This window comes from Microcaecilia unicolor, chromosome 2 (genome assembly GCF_901765095.1).
Source record: "Microcaecilia unicolor chromosome 2, aMicUni1.1, whole genome shotgun sequence".
Lineage (NCBI taxonomy): Eukaryota > Metazoa > Chordata > Amphibia > Gymnophiona > Siphonopidae > Microcaecilia > Microcaecilia unicolor.
In genome coordinates, this window is record NC_044032.1 from 583,862,365 (window position 1) to 583,886,245 (window position 23,881).

Consider the following 23,881-nt stretch of genomic DNA (forward strand, 5'->3'; position numbering starts at 1 on the left):
TTACCTCACTAGTTACTCCCATCTCTAGGTCATTTATAAATATGTTAAAAAGCAGCGGTCCCAGCACAGAGCCCTGGGGAACCCCACTAACTACCCTTCTCCATTGAGAATACTGACCATTTAACCCTACTCTCTGTTATCTATCTTTTTAACCAGTTTTTAATCCACAATAGAGCACTACCTCCTATCCCATGACTCTCCAATTTCCTCTGGAGTCTTTCATGAGGTACTTTGTCAAACGCCTTCTGAAAATCCAGATACACAATATCAACCAGCTCACCTTTATCCACATGTTTGTTCACCCTTCAAAGAAATGTAATAGATTGGTGAGGCAAGATTTCCCTTCACTAAATCCATGTTGGCTTTGTCTCATTAGTCCATGCTTTTGAATATGCTCTATAATTTTGTTCATAATAATAGTCTCTACCATTTTGCCCGGCACCGACGTCAGACTCACCGATCTATAATTTCCCGGATCTTCTCTGGAACCTTTTTTAAAAATCGGCGTTACATTGGCCACTCTCCAATCTTCCGGTACCATGCTCGATTTTAAGGATAAATTACATATTTCTAGCAATAGCTCCGCAGGCTCATTTTTCAGTTCTATCAGTACTCTGGGATGAATACCATCCGGTCCAGGAGATTTGCTACGCTTCAGTTTGTAGAACTGCCCCATTACATCTCCAGGATTACAGAGAATTTATTAAGTTTCTCCGACTCGTCAGCTTCAAATACCATTTCCAGCACCGGTATCCCACCCAAATCTTCCTTGGTGAAGACCGAAGGAAAGAATTCATTTAATCTCTCCGCAACGGTTTTGTCTTCCCTGATTGCCCCTTTTACTCGGTCATCTAGCGGTCCAACCGATTCTTTTGCCAGCTTCCTGCTTTTAATATACCTAAAAAGTTTTTTTACTATGTGTTTTTGCCTCCAACGCAATCTTTTTTTTGAAGTCCCTCTTAGCTTTCCTTATCAGTGCTTTGCATTTGACTTGACTTTCCTTATTCCGTTTCTTATTATTTTCAGTCTGTTCCTTCTTTCATTTTCTGAAGGATTTTCTTTTAGCTCTAATAGCTTCCTTCACCTCACTTTTTAACCACGCCGGCTATCGTTTGGTCTTCCGTCCTCCTTTTTTAATAAGCGGAATATATTTTGCTGGGCTTCCAGGATGGTGTTTGAACAGCATCCATGCCTGATGTAAATTTTTGACCCTCGCAGTCGCTCCTCTAAGTTTTCTTTTCACCGTTCTTCTCATTTTATCATAGTCTCTTTTTTTAAGGTTAAACGCTAACATATTTGATTTCCTATGTATACTTCAAAGCTAATATCAAATTTGACATATTATGATCACTGTTATCAAGCGGCCCCGGCACCATTACCTCCTGCACCAGATCATGTGCTCCACTAAGGACTAGGTCTAGATGTGTTATATTCCAGGTGAAATATATGATGCAAAGGATAAAGAATAAAACCAGGCAGGTTGTAGTTTTGAAAACTTGAAAGATTCAAAGCTGTACTGTTGCATCATTGAATAGGGAATCTCAGCAGTTACTGATCCCTTTTTTACTTCTGTAATGTGCAGACGCATTCGAAGTATTTTCAAACCATTTGGATCTTGAATTTTAAAGAAGGGTTTTGTATTTATACTTTGTTCTGTCATGCCTAAAGGCATAAATGCAACAAACTATGGGGTCCTTTTACAAATGCAAGCTGAAATATGGCTTGCGGTAGTGTAGGCGCAGGTTTTGGGTGCGTTCCGATCCATTTTTTAGTGCACTTGTGAAAAAGGGCCCTTTTTTTTTTTTTTTTTTTGCTGGAAATGGACGTGCGGCAAAATCAAAATTGGCATGTGTCCATTTTGGGTCTGAGACCTTATCGTCAGCCATTGACCTAGCGGTAAAGAATCCATGTGGTAATGACCTACGCGTGTCAAATGCCATTTGGCGTGCGTCCATTACATGTGCCTGAAAATAAAAAAATATTTTACGGACGCGCGTATCGGACACACGCCAAAAATGAAATTACCATGAGCCATGCTGTAGTCTGGCAGTAACTGTATTTTGGCATGCATTTGGCGTGCATAGATGCTTACACGACTTAGTAAAAGGCCCCATTACCATTTAATTTTGACCACACTGAATTTACATTCACACAGAAACGATGTCGCATGCTATATTGTTCCCTGTTGGCCCGCCAGTGTTTTCCTAGTTGCCATTTTAAATCATGTTTCCTTCTTTTCACAGAGAGCCTTTTTAAAGATCATGGGCCCTGTTTACTAAGCCGCATTAGAGACGAGTTAACTGTGTACGCGCCTACAATATCCCTATAGGTGCCTACACGGTTAGAGCACGCGCTATTTGTAGGTGCATTAAAAATGCTAATGCGCCTTAGTAAACAGGGCCCCATGTGTTGTGTTAGGCTACTTCATTGAAGCAGCGCATAATGAAACACTATCGTGTTATTCTGCATAAGTACATATAAGTACATAAGCATAAGTACATCAGCACCGCCATACTGGGAAAAGATCAAGGGTCCATCAAGCCCAGCATCCTGTCTCTGACAGCGGCCAATCCAGGCTTCTAGAACCTGGCAACCTCCCCGCCCCCCCCCAAAAAAAAAAATAATAATAATGTTCAGTGGACTTTTCCCCTCAGGAATCTGTCCAAACCCCCTTTAAATTCCGTAAGGCCAGCTGCTGTCACTACATTCTCTGGCAACGAGTTCCAGAGTCTAACTACATGCTGAGTAAAGAAAAACTTTCTCCTATTTGTTTTAAAATCTACCATATTCTAGCTTCATCTTGTGTCCCCTGGTTTTGTTGTTGTTTGAAAGTGTAAACAAACGCTTCACATCTGTCTGCTCATTATCTTGTAGACTTTTATCATATCACCCCTCAGCCGTCTTTTCTCCAAGTTGAAGAGCCCTAACCTTCTCAGCCTTTCCTCATAGGGAAGTCGTTCCATTCTCTTTATCATTTTCGTCGCCCTTCTCTGCACCTTCTCCAATTCCTTTATATCTTTTTTGAGATGTGGCGACCAGAATTGGACACACTACTCGAGGTGCGGTCGCACCATGGAGCGATACAACGGCATTATAACATCCTCGTGTTTGTTTTCCATCCCTTTCCTAATAATACTCAACATTCTGTGCGCTTTCTTGGCCGCCGCAGCACACTGAGCAGAATTTTTCAACGTCTTATCAACAATGACTCCCAGATCCCTTTCTAGGTCCGTGACTCCTAATGCGGAACCTTGCATGACATAGCTGTAATTCAGGTTCCTCTTACCCACATGCATCACTTTGCACTTGTCAACATTGAACTTCATCTGCCACTTTGGACGCCCAATCCCCCAGTCTCACGAGTTCCTCCTGTAATCTTTCACACTCCTCCTGTGACTTGACGACCCTGAATAACTTTGTGTCATCTGCAAATTTAATTACCTCACTAGTTACTCCAATCTCTAGGTCATTTATAAATATGTTAAAAAAAAACAGCAGTCCCAGCACAGACCCCTGCAGGACCCCACTAACTACCCTTCTCCACTGAGAATACTGACCATTCAACCCTACTCTTTGCTTCCTATCTTTCAACCAGTTCTTAATCCATAGTAATACCCTACCTCCAATCCCATGACTCTCCAGTTTATCAAACGCCTTTTGAAAATCCAGATACACAATATCCACTGGTTCCCCATTGTCCACATGTTTGTTCACCCCCTCCAAAAAATGCAGTAGATTGGTGAGGCAAGACTTCCTTTCACTAAATCCGTGCTGACTTTGTCTCATCATCCCATGTTTTTGTATGTGCTCTGTAATTCTTAACAATAGCCTCTACCATTTTGCCCGGTCCCGACGTCAGACTCACCGGTCTATAATTTCCCGGATCTCCTCTGGAACCTTTCTTAAAAATCGGCGTAACATTGGCTACTCTCCAGTCTTCCGGTACCGCACTCGATTTTAGGGATAGATTGCATTTTACTAATAGTACCTCTACAAGTTCATTTTTCAGTTCTATTAATACTCTGGGATGATTACCATCAGGTCCTGGTGATTTACTACTCTTCAGTTTGCAGAACTGACCCATTACATCCTCCTAGTTTACAGAGAATTTGTTTAGTTTGTCCGACTCTCCTGCTTCAAATACGCTTTCCGGCACCGGTGTCCCTCCCAAATCCTCCTCGGTGAAGACCGAAGCAAATAATTCATTTAATTTCTCCGCTACAGCTTTGTCTTCCCTGATTGCCCCTTTAACACCATTTTCGTCCAGCGGCCCAACCGATTCTTTAGCCAGCTTCCTGCTTTTAACGTATCTAAAAAATTTTTAACTATGTATTTTCGCTTCTAACGCTAACTTTTTTTCAAAGTCCTTTTTTGCCCTCCTTATCTCCGCTTTGCATTTGGCTTGGCATTCCTTATGTTTCATCTTGTTACTTTGTCGGTTCTCTTCTCCACTTTCTGAATGATTGTTTTTTGGTTCTAATGACTTCCTTTACCTTACTATTTAGCCACGCTGGCTGACGTTTGGTCTTTTTTCCCCTTTTTCTATAGCACTAACAGGATCAGGCAGCATTTAAGTAAAAATAAAAAAATAAAGAGCCATTTTACTAAAGTACAGTAAGTTTTTGCACTTAGCACATCTTTAACTGCAAAAGTTAAGGTGCAATTAAATATAAAGCCCATGTGGTAAACGGGGCATGCTCAGTGTGTGATCTGCATTCACTGCACAAGGCAGACCCCACACAGACAACTGGCATATATGCACCTCCATCCTCTCGCCATCTCTGGGGCTCACCAGGGATTCCTTGGTAGTCTAGTGGGACAGGATGGAAGCAGTTCCCCATTCTCCTGCCTCGTCTGATTCTGGATTCAAAATACAACCAGTGACTTTTAGCAGTAGTCTTGCGATACTGTGGCTAGGGGGTCATCCTTCCATATAAGAAGTATTACAAGACTACTGCTAGGAGTCATTGGCGCCATTTTGACACCTGGAGCCAGATGAGGGGAGGGGAACAATACCATCCTGTTCCAAATTAGACTACCTGGGAGCCTCTGGGTGAGTCCTTGGCTGGAGGGAGAGTCGGGACCTGTTGAGAGGGAAAGAGTATATGTGATTTGGTGTATTGGAAGGGGAGAATTACAGCTGTGGCTGCTTCATCTTTTTAACAGGATAGCAACTATGTTACTGACCTGCTGGTAGCATGACTGCACTTATTACTACTACTACTTATCATTTCTATAGCGCTACTAGACGTATGCAGCGCTGTACACTGGACATGAAGAGACAGACCCTACTCGACAGAGCTTACAATCTAATTAGGACAGACAAACAGGAGAAACAAGAGATAAGGGAATATTAAGGTGAGGATGATAAAATAAGGGTTCTGAACACGTGAATAAGGGTTAGGAGTTAAAAGCAGCATCAAAAAGGTGGGCTTTTAGCTTATTGCCACCTTTTGAGGTTAAGTGCAGTAACACAGCTATGTGGTTGGTTGGCAGTCATAACAATGAGTGGCATTGACCCATGTGCTAGCTGTCACACCCACAAGCCCACCCTGCCCCTACCATATTATGCAGCTAGCACAGTTTTATCACACTGTCCGGTTTCAATCCACGGTTGCTATTATCATAGGTCCATGCTAATATCTACTGCATCTACTATTTACTAAGATACTTAATGCAGCTTAGTAAAAGGTGTGCTAAGTGATTATATGCTGAATAGAAAGTTGTGATTTTGTTTTACTGCAAGTATGTGTTTTTATGCATGTGTGATAATCCTTGCATATCAGATAATTATGTTAGCTTTTTGTTGGAGTAAGATTATTGTTATTGGATTGAATAATAGTTTACCTATGCCAGGACATTTTGTGCATGAACATTTTCTTAATCGTAGCTGCTATTCTTTTTTACATATGATATATATATATATTTCTTTTTATAACTGTTCAAAAATTGATACTTATAGTCCAGACCATTTGGTTCTAGATAAGCTTTAAGTTATGTTGTCTAGTGGTGTCCCTTATAATCTGAGATCTGAAAATGCTCATTACCACACAGCAACTTTCCTCTTAAATTCCGTATGAAATTAGATCATTCAAAATTTTAGTCAATTTCAATGCAACACTGTACTAATGGCTATTACGTATTAATTGCAGAATGTGGTACCAGATGCTTCCAAATTCTGTGGACCGTACAGACGAGCAAAACAATTATATGAAGGAAAATGGAATATCCCACCAAAAGTTCTCAATGTTAACAGCCATGATACAATTGGTAAAGGGAGATTTATGCAATTGATTCTTGCTGAAGTGGTCTATATAATTTATTCCTTTTAAATTGATTTTATTTTATTTATTTTTTCAAATGTGTAGGCATGATTGTAATTGATGAGGATGGAAACATTGCTGCTGGAACATCTACTAATGGTGCCACACACAAAATCCCGGGGTAAGGTTTTGGTTTTTTTTTTTTTTTTTTTTTAATTTACAATTACATATATGATTTAAAAAAAAAAAAGTTCTGAGTAGAAATGGATTCTCCAAGTTATATTTGTAAGTGCTTTTATTTTCTGTCCTTTGTGATGATCAAGTTTGCTTTGTATAGCTCTTTTAAATCCTGTGGGGGTAAGAGCAGCAGTAGCTTATGTTCTTTAAATTATTAGGAAGGTACATCATTTATTTACTGAATAAAGACATTTAGAGACCTGACCCAGAAAACTTGCTCATAAAGAATAGCCATACTGAGTCAAACCAATGGTCCATGTAGCCCAGTATCCTGCTTCCAACAGTGACCAATCCAGGTCACAAGTACCTGGCAGAAACCATTCCATGCTACCAATCCTGGGGCAAGCAGCTTCCCCCATGTCCATCTCAATAACAGACTATATGGACTTTTCCTCCAGGAACTTATCCAAACCTTTTTTAAACCCACATACGCTAACCGCTGTTACCACATTCTCCGTCAGCAAGTTCTAGAGATATTCTTTGAGTGAAAAAAATATTTTCTCATTTTTTTAAAGTATTTCCATGTATTTTCATTGAATGTCCCCTGGTCTTTGTACTTTTTGAAAGATTGAAAATTTGATTCACTTCTACCCATTCTACACCACTCAGGATTTTATAGACCTCACTCATATCCCCCCTCAGCTGTCTCTTTAGCCTTTCCTCATACGGGAAGAGTTTCATCCCCTTTTAAAGTTTTGGTTGCTCTTCTTTGAAGCTTTTCTAATTCCTCTATATCTTTGAGATACTGCGACCAGAATTGAATATATACTCAAAGTAAGGTCGCACCATGGAGTGATACAGAAGCATTATAATATTCTTGATCATCTTTTGCATCCCTTTCCTAATAATTCCTTGCATCCTGTTTGCTTTTTTGGCTGCTACCTCACACTGGACAGAAGATTTCAGCATATTGTCTGCAATAACACCTCAATCTTTTTCTGAGTGCTGACTCCTAAAGTGGACCCTAGCAACAAGTAACAATGATTCACATTATTCTTCCCAATGTGTATGACTTCGCATTTGTCCACCTTAAATTTCATTTGCCATTTGGATGCCCAGTCTTCCAGTTTCCGAAGGTCTCCCTGTAATGTTTGCACAATCTGTGTGCGTTTTGACAACGTTGAATAGTCATCTACAAATATAATCACCTCACTCCTCGTCCCATTTTCCAGATCATTTATAAATATGCTAAATAGCACCGGTCCCAGTACAGATCCCTGCAGCACTCCACTATTCACACTCCTCCATTGATAAAAATGGCCATTTAACCCTACCCTCTGTTTTCTGTCCAATAACCAATTCCTAATCCACAGAAGGGCATTGCCTCCTATCCCTTGACTTTTTAATTTTCTCAGGAGTCTCTTATGAGGTACTTTTGTCAAAAGCTTTCTGAAAATCTAGATACACTACATCAACTGGCTCATCTTTATCTACATGTTTATTCACGCCTTCAAAGAAATGTAGCAAATTGGTGAGGCAAGACTTCCCTTGGCTGAATCCATACTGACTCTGTCCCAGTAAAACATGTTTGTCTATGTGTACTGTAATTTTATTATTTATATTAGTTTCCACTGTTTTACCTGACACTGAAGTCATGCTTACTGGTCTGTAATTTCCAGGATCACCCCTGGAACCCTTTTTAAAAATCGGCATTACATTGGCCACCCTCCAGTCTTCAATGTTTGAGTTCTTTCAGTACTCTGGGGTGTATGCCATCCAGTCCAGGTGATTTATCACTCTTTAACTTGTCAATTTGGCTCAGTACGTGTTCTAGATTCATAGAGATTTCTTCCATTTCCTCTGCAACGTCACCCTTGAAAACCATTTCTGGTACAGGTAGATCTATTATATCTTCTTCCGTAAAGAATGAAGCAAAGAATTCATTCAATTCCTATGCTATGGCCTTGCCCTCCCTTAGTGCCCCTTTTTGCTCCGTCATAATCTAAGGGTCCCATGGATTCCTTCATAGGCTTTCTTCTGATGTTCCTGAAAAAGGTAGTGTTATGAGTTTTTGTCTCCATATCAAATTTTTCTTCATAATCTTTTAGCTTCTTTATCAGTGCGATGCATCTAGCTTGACACTGCTTATGTTCTTATTTTCTTTATTCTGATCCTTTTTTCCATTCTTTGAAGGGATGCTGTTTTGGCTCTAATAGCCTCTTTCTCTTCACCTTTTAACCATGCCGTCTGTCGTTTGCTCTTCTTTCCACTTTTGTTAGTACATGGAATACACCTAGTCTGGGCTTCCTCAATTGTATTTTTAAACAACGTCCTAACCTTTGCGGCTGACTGTTTCGACTTCTTTTTAACCATTTTCCTCATTTTGTCAGTCACTCTTTCAAAAGTTGAATGCTTCTACAGTAGATTTCTTTAGTGACTTCACTCCAGATATCAGCTCAAATTTGATCATGTTATGATCACTGGTTTGGATCCAACACCGTTACCTCTCATACCATGCCCTGCATTCCACTAAGGACTAGGTGTAAAATGGCTCCCCTTCTTGTCATTTCTTGGACTAGTTGCTTCAAGAAGCAGTCATTTATTATATCTAAGAATTATACCTCCCTAGCGATCCCTGATGTAGCATTTATCCAGTCAGTATTGGGGTAATTGACATCACCTATTATTAATGTTGCCCAGTTTGCCAGCTTTCCTAATTTATGTAAACACTTTTTCATACGTCTGTTTGGTCTGTCCCGGCAGATGGCAGTACAGCTGTACCATTATACTCTTTACCTTCACACATGAAATTTCAATCTACAAAGATAACATGCTGCTTTTAACTCCTAACCCTTACTCACTTGTTCAGTACCCTTATTTTATCATCCCCACCTTAGTAATTCTCTTATCCCGTATTTGTCCTGTTTATCTGTCCTAATTAGATTGTAAGCTGTTTTGAGCAGGGACTGTCTCTTAAAGTTCAAGTATACAGCGCTGCGTTCGTCTAGTAGCGTTATAGAAATAAGTACATAAGTATTGCCATACTGGGAAAGACCAAAGGCCCATCAAGCCCAGCATCCTGTTTTCAACAGTGGCCAATCCAGGTCACAATATACCTGGCAAGATCCCCCAAAAAGTGCAAAACATTTTATACTGCTTTTCCCAGAAATAGTGGTTTTTCCCCAAGTCTATGGACTTTTGCATTAGGAAGCCATCCAAACCTTTTTAAAACTCAGCTAAACTAACCGCCTTTACTGCATTCTCTGGCAACTAATTCCAGAGTTTAATTACACGTTGAGTGAAGAAGAGTTTTCTCCGATTCGTTTTAAATTTACTACATTGTAGCTTCATCGCATGCCCCCTAGTCCTAGTATTTTTGGAAAGCGTAAATAGACGCTTCACATCTACCCGTTCAACTCTACTCATTATTTTATAGACCTCTATCATAGCTCCCCTCAGCCACCTTTTCTCCAAAGCTGAAGAGCCCTAGCCACTTTAGCCTTTCCTCAGTAGTAGTAATTTGATCGCCATCCTCTCCTCCCATCTCACACCAGTTCTCTATAAATGAAGATCTTTGGTTTTAGAAAGTTTTATTCTGTAGAACCCAAATAGTTAATCAGCAATGGATGAATCTAAATTTCTGCTTAGATGTTAAATCATATTGTTAAAAGTTTGGCTCAAATAATTTAATGTTCTGTTATCTGTCTCTCTCCCCCCACCCCCACAATTGATCTGTTGTATAGTCGTGTAGGAGATTCCCCAATAGCCGGAGCTGGAGCTTATGCCGATAGCACTTATGGCGGTGCAGCAGCTACAGGAGATGGTGATGTAATGATGCGTTTTCTTCCCAGGTATGGTGCTTAGAATGTTATTTGCAACTCCATTGATATTATCTAATAGGATCTCTCATTTAAGTTAAATACTGAAGTATTTTTGTCACCACATCCTTTTGCACTTAACTTTTTAACCTTGACCTATGAGAGTTACTATTTTTTAGCAGCTAAAAAGTCATAGTTACTTGATGCTAGGTTCCACTTAAGGAGTCACCACCCGTCATGGACAATACGCTGAAATCTGCTCACTGTGTGGCGGCAGCCAAAAAAGCAAACGGAATGCTAGGAAGTATTAGGAAAGGGATGGGAAATATGACACAGTAGACTTTCTTAGCAGGCACTCCTTGGACCTGGGAGAATGGGAATTATCAAGCCAGGCGTTTCATCTGATAGCGGACTGATGCCAAGGTGCCCAAGTTCTTCAGCCATCAGAAAGAACTGGGCTCGATGGGGATCAATGCCCTACTGCAGCCCTGTCCAGAGTCACATCTACGCCCATGGTAGGCCGAATGTTGAAAAGGATCATATAGCACTGGGGTCAAATAATTCTCGTAGCCCTGGATTGGCCAAGGAGGCTGTGGTATGCAGACCTGATTCGAATGCTGTACGGGGGTTCTCTCTGTCTTCCATAGTTACTGCCTACTGAAACAAGGTCTGGTGCTCATTGAGGTTCCATGCCTCTTTGGTCTTGTGGCTTGGCCATTGAAAGGTCTTGGTTGAGATGAAAAGGTTATTCAAATATGAGTCATTGCTACCTTGGAAATGCTCTACATCCATTGCATATGCAAGGGTGTGGAGGATGTTCGAAGGCTGATTTTTCTGAGTGCGCACTTTCTCCCTTCTCTGCTCAGATTGCGCATATCCTAGCATTTCTCCAGGCAGGCCTTCAGAGAGGATTGGCGTTGGGATCTCTAAAAGTTCAGCTTGCAGCTTTGGCCTGTTTCAGGGACTGACTAGAAGATTCTTGCAGGGAGCGGGCCACTTGCAGCCTTCTTTTCATAAACCATTACCAAAGTAGAACCTTAATTTAGTCCTTCAGGCTCTTCAGAATCTTCCTTTTTAGCCACTCCAGAAGGCCACCTTGAAAGATCTTATACTAAAGACAGCGTTCTTGGTGTTCTGCTGTGTTGGCATGTAGTGTTTCAGAGCTTTTCTGTCATGATCCTTTTCTTCACTTTTAGGAGGTGGGGGTCTTCCTGCGCACAGTTCCTTCCTTTCTACCAAAAGCGGTATCAGCATTTCATCTGAACCAATCTATGGAGCTTCCGTCCTTTTTCACAGAGAGTGCAAAGAGGCTCGGTATTCTTCCTTGAATCTTCTTGATGTGCATAGAGTCCTCATTAGATATCTGTACGTCACTAATAAGTTTCACAAATCAGACAGACTGCTTTTTGGTAAACAGAGGCTTGGACTCGTGGCTTTCAAGCCCATAATTGCAAGATGGCTAAAGGAGTTTATTGCGTCAACTTATTTGCTTGCGGGGAAGCAGGCTCTCTAGGCCTTGCAGACGTACAGTAACATCCTGGTAGGAGACTACCTTTTTGTCTCCAGATATTTGCAAGGTGGTGACGTGGTTGATGCTGAATACCTTTGCCAAACAGTAAAGTGTGTACACTTGCTCGGAAGCCAGTTTTGGGGCTTCAGTCCTCAGGGCGCCGGCACCAGGATTCCACTCACTCTAGGGATTGCTTTTGAACATCCCACAGGTTCTGGATAGTGAGAAGCTGCGTAATAATAGAAGAAGTTAAATCTTACCTGATTTTTTTTCCATTAGTCCTTCCCACTATTTCAGAGGCCCATTCGAGGTTTCCGAGATGTTTAGTCGGGGCAAATTAATTGGTCAAATAATGACTTGTCACCTTGCATTGTGCTTCCTGCATATCTCATGTTCTCTACATGTTGTCCAGAAATAAGAGGTCCACACATGTTTGCTTGTCTGGTTAGTGTTAGTGAGTTGTTTACAGTTGTTGTGTTCTGGGTTTTTCCTTACTGCTTGTCTGTGTAAATACTCAGGAGCTGTACTGGATGCCAAGAGAGAGAGATATCAGCTCAGTTTTCAGTTCTCTATCTCCACCTGTTGATGGACACAACTATTCCACAGGTTCTGGAATAGTGGGAAGGACTAACGGAAAGAAATAATAAAGGGGATGGAACTCCTCCCATATGAGGAAAGAGAAAGGGATGGGATTTGATATACCGCCTCTTCTGTGGTTACATTAAAACTGGTTTACGTGTTATATGCAGGTACTTATTTTGTACCTGGGGCAATGGAGGGTTGAGTGACTTGCCCAGAGTCACATGGAGCTGCAGTGAGAATTGAACCCAGTTCCCCAGGAACAAATTCCATTGCACTAACCACCGCTATGCTGTTCCTCAAAGGCTAAAGAGGTTAGGACTCTTCAGCTTGTAAAAGAGACAGCTGAGGGGAGATATGATCGAGGTCTATAAAATCCTGAGTGGTGTAGAACAGTTGGAAGTGAATCAATTTTTCACTCTTTCAAAAAGTAGAAGGATCAGGGGACACTTGATGAAATTACATGGAAATACATTTAAAACAAATAGGAGGAAATATGTTTTCATTCAAAGAATAGTTAAGCTCTGGAACTCACTACCAGAGGATGTGTAACAGCGGTTAGCGTATCTGGATTTAAAAAGGGTTTGGACAAGTTCCTGGAGGAAAAGTCCCATAGTCGGTTATTGAGATAGATATGGGGGAAGCCGCTGCTTGCCCCGGTATTTGTAGCATGGAATGTTGTTACTAATTGGGTGTTTGCCAGGTACTTGTGACCTGGATTGGCCACTGTTGGAAACAGGATACTGGGCTAGATGGACCAATGGTCTGACCCTGTATAGCTATTCTTCTCCGAGGACAAGCAGGCTGCTTGTTCTCACTGATGGGTGACGTCCTCGGCAGCCCCTCCAATCGGAATCTTCCTAGCAAAGACCTTTGCTAGCTCTCGCGCGCCCGCACGCACCGCGCATGCGCGGCCGTCTTCCCGCCCGAAACCGGCTCGAGCCGGCCAGTCTTCTTTCGTCCGCACTCGGTACGGCTGTGTTTTTTGCCGTGGTGAGCCCCGGAGAGTCGACCTCGCGCGTCCGTTATTTAATCGACGTGTTTTTTCTTCGGAAAAGTTTCTTTTCGTTCGGAAAGTGCTCCGGAAACCCTCTTGGGTTTCTTTTGCCTCTTCCCGTATTTCCAGTTTTTGCCCCGGTAAGTTTTCTTTCGTTGTCGGGGTAGGCCTCTTTTCGGCCTCGGTCGAGATTTTTCTCCCTTAAAGTTTTGGTGCTCCAAATTCGTCATTTCGGATTTTGACTTCGCCGGCGTGATTTTTCCGCCCATGACATCGAAGCCTTCCAGCGGCTTCAAGAAGTGCACCCAGTGCGCCCGGGTAATCTCGCTCACTGATAGGCACTCTTCGTGTCTTAAGTGTCTGGGGGCCGAGCACCGTCCCCAGAACTGTAGTCTGTGTTCCCTCTTACAAAGGCGGACTCAAGTAGCGAGATTGGCCCAGTGGAACGTTTTGTTCTCGGGCTCTTCGTCGGCATCGGCACCGGGGTCATCGTGTGCATCGACGTCATCAGCGTCCAGACCTTCTTCCTTGGCTGCCAGTGCATCGAGTGCATCGAGGCATCGGCCCTCTGCATCGGCGCCGAGACATCGGATAGCTGCATCGACGTCGGTGGTACCGGGACCTCGTCTCCTGATGTCGTCGGACGGTGGTGCATCGTGTGGAGTGCAGGTGAGGGCTGTCCATTCCCCTGCTGGTGGCGGTGAGCCCTCGGGTGGGTCTCCTCCTACCCTGAGGGCTCCTGCGGTACAGCCCCCCCGAGACCGACCTCCTTCGGCCTCGGCCCCGAGGAAGCGACGGCTGGATTCTACGTCCTCCTCGTCGGTGCCGGGGAGCTCCGGTGACATGCTTCGGAAGAAGTCGAAGAAGCATCGACACCGGTCCCCTCCCCGCGTCGGCACCGAGAGCTCTGGGTCGCCGAGGGAGTCGGCACCCAGCAGGCATCGGCACCGAGAGGACCGCTCACCCTCTGTTCAGGAGGTGTCGATGCGCTCCACTCTGGACAGCCCGGAACAGCCTCCACGCCCGGAACAGGTTCTGACGTCGACGCCTGCATCGACCTCCATGCCTTTCTCTGCAGCCGCTCTGAACGAGAGCCTCCAGGCCGTTCTCCCAGAGATTCTGGGAGAGCTGTTGCGCCCTACCCCTCCGGTACCGGCGGTGCTTGCGCCTCCGGTACCGTCGAGCGTGGCGCCGGCTGGCCCATCGCCCGGGGTGAGGTCCCCGACGTCGGTACCGCGTGCGGTGCCGACTGCGGCCACCTCCCAGGAGGGCTCCCCGACTACGTCGGCGGAGGGAGCTTCGCCGATGCGGGCGAGGGAGTCTACCTCTCGACGCCCCCATCGTGGACGTGGCTCCACGGAGTCGAGCCGGGCACGGTTGCAGACGCAGGTCCGTGAACTTGTGTCTGACACCGAGGGTGAGGCCTCGTGGGAGGAAGAAGAAGACCCCAGATATTTCTCTGACGAGGAGTCTGAGGGTCTACCTTCTGATCCCACTCCCTCTCCTGAAAGACAGCTTTCTCCTCCCGAGAGTCTGTCTTTTGCTTCCTTTGTCCGGGAGATGTCTACGGCCATCCCCTTCCCGGTGGTTGTGGAGGACGAGCCCAGGGCTGAAATGTTTGAGCTCCTGGACTATCCTTCTCCACCTAAGGAAGCGTCCACTGTTCCCCTGCACCATGTCCTCAAAAAGACATTGCTGGCGAACTGGACCAAGCCTTTAACTAATCCCCACATCCCCAAGAAGATCGAGTCCCAGTACCGGATCCATGGGGACCCAGAGCTGATGCGCACTCAGTTGCCTCACGACTCTGGAGTTGTGGATCTGGCCCTAAAGAAGGCTAAGAGTTCTAGGGAGCATGCTTCGGCGCCCCCGGGCAAAGACTCTAGAACCTTAGACTCCTTTGGGAGGAAGGCCTACCATTCCTCTATGCTCGTGGCCAAAATTCAGTCTTACCAGCTCTACACGAGCATACACATGCGGAACAATGTGCGGCAGTTGGCGGGCTTGGTTGATGCTCTTCCCCCTGAGCAAGCCAAGCCTTTTCAGGAGGTGGTCAGGCAGCTGAAGGCGTGCAGAAAATTCCTGGCCAGAGGAGTTTATGACACTTTTGATGTTGCGTCCAGGGCCGCTGCTCAAGGTGTGGTGATGCGCAGGCTCTCATGGCTGCGTGCCGCCGACCTGGAGAACAGAATCCAGCAGCGGATTGCGGACTCGCCTTGCCGTGCGGACAACATTTTTGGAGAAAAAGTCGAGCAGGTGGTAGAGTCTCTCCACCAGCGGGACACCGCATTCGACAAGTTCTCCCGCCGGCAGCCTTCAGCTTCTACCTCTACAGGTAGACGATTTTTCGGGGGAAGGAAGACTGTTCCCTATACTTCTGGTAAGCGTAGGTACAATCCTCCTTCCCGACAGCCTGCGGCCCAGGCTAAGCCCCAGCGCGCTCGCTCTCGTCAGCAGCGTGCGCCTCTGCAAGGCCCCGCGGCTCCCCAGCAAAAGCAAGGGGCGAGCTTTTGACTGGCTCCAGCAGAGCATAGCCGACATCCAAGTGTCAGTGTCGGGCGACCTGCCAGTCGGAGGGAGGTTGAAAGCTTTTCACCAAAGGTGGCCTCTCATAACCTCCGATCAGTGGGTTCTGCAAATAGTCCGGCAAGGATACACCCTCAATTTGGCCTCCAAACCTCCAAATTGTCCACCGGGAGCTCAGTCTTACAGCTTCCAGCACAAGCAGGTACTTGCAGAGGAACTCTCCGCCCTTCTCAGCGCCAATGCGGTCGAGCCCGTGCCATCCGGGCAAGAAGGGCTGGGATTCTATTCCAGGTACTTCCTTGTGGAAAAGAAAACAGGGGGGATGCGTCCCATCCTAGACCTAAGGGCCCTGAACAGATATCTCGTAAAAGAAAAGTTCAGGATGCTTTCCCTGGGCACCCTTCTCCCCATGATTCAGCAAAACGATTGGCTATGCTCTCTGGACTTGAAGGATGCCTACACACACATCCCGATACTGCCAGCTCACAGACAGTATCTGCGATTTCAGTTGGGCACACGCCACTTCCAGTACTGTGTGCTACCCTTTGGGCTCGCCTCTGCGCCCAGGGTGTTCACAAAGTGCCTAGCTGTGGTAGCAGCGGCGCTTCGCAGGATGGGGGTGCACGTGTTCCCATATCTCGACGATTGGCTGGTGAAGAACACATCCGAGGCAGGAGCCCTGCAGTCCATGCAGATGACTATTCGCCTCCTGGAGCTACTGGGGTTTGTGATAAATTACCCAAAGTCCCATCTTCTCCCAGTGCAGAAACTCGAATTCATAGGAGCTCTGCTGGATTCTCGGACGACTCGTGCCTATCTCCCAGAGGCGAGAGCCAACAACTTGTTGTCCCTTTTCTCGCGGGTGCGAGCGTCCCAGCAGATCACAGCTCGGCAGATGTTGAGATTGCTGGGCCACATGGCCTCCACAGTTCATGTGACTCCCATGGCCCGTCTTCACATGAGATCTGCTCAATGGACCCTAGCCTCCCAGTGGTATCAGGCTGCTGGGGGTCTAGAAGACGTGATCCACCTGTCCACGAGTTTTCTCGAATCCCTGTATTGGTGGACAATCTGGTCCAATTTGACTCTGGGACGTCCTTTCCAAATTCCTCAGCCACAAAAAGTGCTGACAACGGATGCGTCTCTCCTGGGATGGGGAGCTCATGTCGATGGGCTTCACACCCAAGGAAGCTGGTCCCTCCAGGAACGCGGTCTACAGATCAATCTCCTGGAGTTGCGAGCGATCTGGAACGCTCTGAAGGCTTTCAGAGATCGGCTGTCCCATCAAATTATCCAAATTCAGACAGACAACCAGGTTGCCATGTACTATGTCAACAAGCAGGGGGGCACCGGATCTCGCCCCCTGTGTCAGGAAGCCGTCAGCATGTGGCTTTGGGCTCGCCGTCTCGGCATGGTACTCCAAGCCACATATCTGGCAGGCGTAAACAACAGTCTGGCAGACAGACTGAGCCGGATTATGCAACCTCACGAGTGGTCGCTCAACTCCAGAGTGGTGCGCCAGATCTTCCAAGCGTGGGGCACCCCCTTGGTGGATCTCTTCGCATCTCGAGTGAACCACAAAGTCCCTCAGTTCTGTTCCAGGCTTCAGGCCCCCGGCAGACTAGCATCGGATGCCTTCCTCCTGGATTGGGGGGAGGGCCTGCTGTATGCTTATCCTCCCATTCCTCTGGTGGGAAAGACTTTGTTGAAACTCAAGCAAGACCGAGGCACCATGATTCTGATTGCTCCTTTTTGGCCGCGTCAGATCTGGTTCCCTCTTCTTCTGGAGTTATCCTCCGAAGAACCGTGGAGATTGGAGTGTTTTCCGACCCTCATCACGCAGGACGAAGGGGCTCTTCTGCATCCCAGCCTCCGGTCCCTGGCTCTCACGGCCTGGATGTTGAGAGCGTAGACTTTGCCTCTTTGGGTCTGTCAGAGGGTGTCTCCCGCGTCTTGCTTGCTTCCAGGAAAGATTCCACTAAGAGGAGTTACTTCTTTCTGTGGAGGAGGTTTGTCGTCTGGTGTGACAGCAAGGCCCTAGCTCCTCGCTCTTGTCCTACACAGACCCTGCTTGAATACCTTCTGCACTTGTCTGAGTCTGGTCTCAAGACCAACTCTGTAAGAGTTCACCTTAGCGCAATCAGTGCATACCATTACCATGTGGAAGGTAAGCCGATCTCAGGACAGCCTTTAGTTGTTCGCTTCATGAGAGGTTTGCTTTTGTCAAAGCCCCCTGTCAAGCCTCCTACAGTGTCATGGGATCTCAATGTTGTTCTCACCCAGCTGATGGAACCTCCTTTTGAGCCACTGAATTCCTGCCATCTGAAGTACTTGACCTGGAAGGTCATTTTCTTGGTGGCAGTTACTTCAGCTCGTAGAGTCAGTGAGCTTCAGGCCCTGGTAGCCCAGGCCCCTTACACCAAATTTCATCATAACAGAGTAGTCCTCCGCACTCACCCTAAGTTCTTGCCAAAGGTCGTGTCGGAGTTCCATCTGAACCAGTCAATTGTCTTGCCAACATTCTTTCCCCGTCCTCATTCCTGCCCTGCTGAACGTCAGCTGCACACATTGGACTGCAAGAGAGCATTGGCCTTCTATCTGGAGCGGACACAGCCCCACAGACAGTCCGCCCAATTGTTTGTTTCTTTTGACCCCAATAGGAGGGGAGTGGCTGTAGGGAAACGCACCTTATCCAATTGGCTAGCAGATTGCATTTCCTTCACTTACGCCCAGGCGGGGCTGGCTCTTGAGGGTCATGTCACGGCTCATAATGTTAGAGCCATGGCTGCGTCGGTAGCCCACTTGAAGTCAGCCTCCATTGAAGAAATTTGCAAAGCTGCGACGTGGTCATCTGTCCACACATTCACATCTCATTACTGCCTGCAGCAGGATACCCGACGCGACAGTCGGTTCGGGCAGTCAGTTCTTCAGAACCTGTTTGGGCTTTAGGATCCAACTCCACCCCCCGAGGGCCCGGTTTGTTCTGTTCCAGGCTGCACTCTCAGTTAGTTGGTAAATTTTTTAGGTCAATCTCAGTTATGTCCTCGCCGTTGCGAGGCCCAATTGACCATGGTTGTTGTTTTGAGTGAGCTTGGGGGCTAGGGATACCCCATCAGTGAGAACAAGCAGCCTGCTTGTCCTCGGAGAAAGCGAATGCTACATACCTGTAGAAGGTATTCTCCGAGGACAGCAGGCTGATTGTTCTCACAAACCCGCCCGCCTCCCCTTTGGAGTTGTGTCTTCCCTTCAAATGTATTGTCTTGCTACATACTGGACTGGCCGGCTCGAGCCGGTTTCGGGCGGGAAGACGGCCGCGCATGCGCGGTGCTCGCGGGCACGCGAGAGCTAGCAAAGGTCTTTGCTAGGAAGATTCCGATTGGAGGGGCTGCCGAGGACGTCACCCATCAGTGAGAACAATCAGCCTGCTGTCCTCGGAGAATACCTTCTACAGGTATGTAGCATTCGCTTTATGTTGTTAAAGAAAATTATCAGGTAAGACCTAATTTCTCTGAAACAAATAGAAAATATTTTTCACTCAATGAATAGTTAAGCTCCAGAGCTCCTTGGTGGAGGATGTGGTAACAGCATTTAGTGTATCAAGGTTTAAAAAGAGTTTTGGACAATTTCCTGGAGGAAAAGTTTATAATCTTGCTATTAAGGTAGACATGGGTAATAAAAATAAAACAGAGAAACTAAAATACGATGATACCTTTTTTTTTTTTTATTGGACTAACTTAAATACATTTTTTGAATAGCTTTCTAAGTGTTTAGCTCCTCTTCCCAAATTCATGGGAAGGATAATCAGTGGAAGGCTGTATGGGCTAAACCTTCAGGGTTGCTTCTCCCTGGGTTTACTTTTAAATCTTATCTGTTCTATTATCAAAGGAATTTATTTAAAAGAAATTTATTAAAAAAAAACTTTTATTTTAGACACCAATCAGACAAAGCCAATTACATTGCAATTTCATAAAACACATATTCTGTAAAAAGCAATTGGGTCTCTTCCTTCCTGTGAGGGGAACTAAAGCAAAGTCTGCAGCAAGTCACTGATTGGCTTTACTAAAGTTCCCCACTACTCTTTCCTTAACCTTATTTTTTATACCCTTTTTTTTTTCACTTCTAGCTGTATACGTGCAAAACTCCATGTCTGCTGAACCCCTCCCACCTTTCCTGGGTTCAGCTGAATCTGCAGTTAATTACTTTCTTCTACACCCTACCTCCGTTTCTTGTTTACTTTCTCAGTTCCATTCCTTCAGAAATGCTAGTTTTCACATTCCATTCTTATCTCTCAGCTGCACATTATACCCTTCTGGAATTCTGCTGATGTCTTCACTTGTTATCAGTTTCCCTGTCAGGCAGCTATTGTTATCACACAACCTCCCAATCAATCAAAGCTGGCCAAACTTTGCTTCACTCAGGGGTTAAAGAATACACAGATTCCATTTTTCATAACAAGCAGCTATCATATGCACAGAGATGTCTATATAAGGTGACCCTTTTTTCTTCAGATAAGAAATGAGCAAGTGTGGACAAATATCAGAATATGTAAGTGAGAAACAAAAGCATTCCAATGATAGTCTCACAGGAAGACGGTGGGGTGGGTTAGGTGAGAAACAGAGCTGAATGGGTGATAAGAGAGGTGACAAAACAGTATAATTTTATGATTTATAATGGGATAGAAAACCCAAATCTTTGTCCTTGTTTGGTGGGTGCCAAAATATTTCATCATTTTTACTTCAAAGGTCTTATGTTCCTGGATTGTCTTAAAATTTCCTTTTAGTATTCTCACCATAAAATCATTGATGTAGTGTTCTGGTTTTGTAAAGTGCTGTTTCACAGAGGTGACATCTCGGTTGGCATTGTGATGTTTACTATGATGTCTGTGTAAATTGATCCTTGTCTTTAGCATCTGCCTTGTCTCTCCAATATTGCACCCTTCGTCATACTTTTTTCATTGAATGATATATACCACATTTGAAGAAGAGCATGTGAAAGATCTTCTTACATTGCTTCAACACTCTTGTCTCCCCTAACAAGTCTGTTCCAACTAATACCTTCCCTACAATCAACTGTGCCTCTCCAGCCAGGCACTCCTCTCTCCTCACCTACTAACCCTGCAAGAACCCTTCTTCCTGATAGTTTGCCTTCAGTCTGCAGCTCTCTGAAAGTGAACTGTGCAGTGCCCAAAGTCTCACGAGAATATCACATGATTGTGGGCATTATGCAACTCATGCTGTGAGAGAGCCTTCAAAATTCTGTGGGCTCATAATTCCGTGGGGTATGGTGATCTATAGTAAACAGTGGTTATATAATAAACACATCCTAGACCCTGGGTTCAGGCATCAGTAACATGAAGTACTCTCAACTGTAGTTTTATATTGTAATCCCCATGGCCAGTCCCAATTTCCTTGCATGTTGTAAAAAAAAAAAAAAAAAAAAAAAGTATGGTACTCAGAAACAGATGCACCAACTCCACGGAAAGAGCCCTTCCCTTACCGATCCCTTAGCGAATCGGTAAAAAACGGGAATGCATGAAGGAAATCGCATGCAAATGAGCTGCTCGCTGTTAGCTCATTTGCATGCGATTTCCTTCCTAAGGAGGGGAAGCCTGTCGGCCAGCTGAGCAGGCGCAGAGCAGCCAATCGCTATGCTGGCTGCTCTGCACATGCCAAAGACAGCTTCATACACGTCTTCACTCTCAAAAAAAAGAAAAAAGGACGTCCCTGGCGAGCACTTGGACGTTTTTTTTCTTCAGATTTTGTGATGGGCGTCCTTCTCTTGGACGTGTTTCTCTTATGTGCCCGAAATGACCACCGCCGGAGAGAATCGGGGATCGGGTCGTGCGAGGACGCCCAAATCAAAACTATTTGGCCGTCCCTTTCGATTATGCCCCTCCAGCTAATCACAGCGCGTTTAGCTGACACCAAGAGAAGGACGCCCATTACAAAATCTGAAGAAAAGAAAACATCCAAGTGTTTGTCAGGGACGTCCTTTTTTTTTTTTTTTTTTTTTTGAGTGAAGGACGTCCAAGTGTTAGGCACTTGAAAGGACGTCCATGACAAGCACTTGGACGTTTTTTTTTTCTTCCAATTTTTGTGATGGGCGTCGTCCTCTGCATGGGTCCCGCTCACAGCAGCCCCAATGAGAGATGTAGACCTCCCGTTAGGTTTTCCACAGTGCATGGGGTCGGAAACGGTAGTGCATCACATCGCATTCACATTATAATAGTAATTAGCTCATTCCATATCATCAAGCTGATCAATCCATAGACTGGTGGGTTGTGTCCATCTACCAGCAGGTGGAGATAGAGAGCAATCCTTTTGCCTCCCTATATGTGGTCATGTGCTGCCGGAAACTCCTCAGTATGTTCTCTATCTCAGCAGGTGGTGGTCACACACAGCAGCAGCTCTGGCTAGGCCTCCAAGCCTAATTTTTAGGTTTTGTTGAGTGCCTGGGATTGAGGGCTCTTCTTGAGCAAGTGCAAACCTGGTGGCGCCAGGTCCCTCCTTTTCTCCCCCCTCCCGCTGGCTCCGTTAAAAAAAAAAAAAAAAAATTTTGAACGTCCTTAAAGGCGTTTATTTCGACGTTTATTGCAGCTACTCACTGGGACACCAGGTCGTTACAGCTCGGAGCGGAAAGCAGGTAATTTTTACCTTTTTATAGCGGGCAGGGGGTTCCCCGATTGATCTCCACGTGGCATATGGCGTCGGAGGGCGAGGGCGCAAAGAGTCGCTCCCCGGATCGCTTAGGCGCTTCTAGAGGGGATGCGGGGGTCTTAAAGTCTGATTCGCCCTTGTTGGGTGACAGTTTCGTGACCGATGAGTGTCCCGGTCCTTCCTCCGGCGTGGCGGTTTTTCCCGCCATAAACGCCCATCCCCCGCTGCTCGCCTCCGCCATCTTGGCCGGCCACGCGGCTCGGACGGCTTCTTCGTGGGCCGCCCTTGAGGGAGACATTAATGCCATGGACGCCCTTAATTTGGGCGACGGCACCAAAGCGGCTAAAGTTAAGCGCCGTTTTTCCCGCGCGGCTCCTTCGCGGAGTGTCGCACCGGACGCCATTTTGGATGCGCAGCATGTCTCTCCCCCGCTCTTGCGAGCGCCGGTTGAGGGTGCGTCTAGGGCTGTAGCCCAGGCTGCGGAAGTGCACAGTCTGGGGGGTTTCTCCCCCGAGTTTGTTTTGCTGCTGCATCAGGCCTTCCTTATGCAAAACGCTGCCCCTGCTCCCTCGTTTGGTAAAGAGGTTGAGGTCCCCGGAGGTAAACGCCCTCGGGTTGATTCCCAGGCCTTGGAGGACCTTGTCTCCTCCGATGTAGATGAGGGCAGCGTATCTGAGTTCTCCCAACGGTCCTTTGCGGATTCCTTGGAGGAGACGGATCCCCGCTCGGTTGGAGCGGATGACCCCTCTGCAGCGCGGCTTTTTAGCTCAGAGGATTTGCCCAACCTGTTAGTGCAGGCCATGGGCATTTTGAAGATTTCCTCTCCGGAGGACGTCTCTCCCTCAGCCCCTGTTGGCTCTGCCATTATGCTGGGGACGAAACGCCCGCCTAGAACCTTCCACGTGCATGTTGCCATGCACACCTTAATTTCGGCTCAATGGGATGTCCCGGAAGCGAGCCTCAAAGTGGCTAGGCCTATGTCCCGCCTCTATCCTTTGCCTGAAAGTGAACGTGAGGCCTATCTGTGGCCTACCGTGGATTCTTTAATCACTGCGGTGACTAAGAAAACGGCTTTGCCGGTGGAAGGTGGCACGGCCCTAAAGGACGCACAAGACAGAAGATTGGAGGCGGCCTTAAGGTCGTCCTTTGAGGCGACTGCTTTAAGTTTGCAGGCCTCGGTTTGCGGTTCCTATGTGGCCAGGGCGTGCCTGACTATGGTGCAGCGGGCTTCCCCCTCGGATCATTCCTTGAGGGCTGATTGGCCGGCCTTGGAATCGGGCTTAGCCTATTTGGCAGACTTGCTGTATGATGTCTTGAGAGCCTCAGCTAAAGGCATGGCTCAGACAGTCTCTGCG

At 46.1% G+C, this 23,881-nt stretch overlaps 1 protein-coding gene across 2 annotated transcripts in view; it reads left to right on the plus strand.

Moving 5' to 3' along the window:
* Positions 1–23,881, plus strand: part of AGA (aspartylglucosaminidase) — a 92,753-nt gene that overhangs the window by 33,821 nt on the left and 35,051 nt on the right. Inside the window, exons 5-7 of one of the 2 annotated variants that reach the window (XM_030192663.1) lie at positions 6,153–6,270; positions 6,369–6,444; positions 10,184–10,291. In XM_030192663.1, the coding sequence (XP_030048523.1) occupies positions 6,153–6,270; positions 6,369–6,444; positions 10,184–10,291 (302 nt within the window). The remainder of the gene's footprint in view (positions 1–6,152; positions 6,271–6,368; positions 6,445–10,183; positions 10,292–23,881) is intronic. The other variant, XM_030192664.1, reaches the window with a different exon arrangement.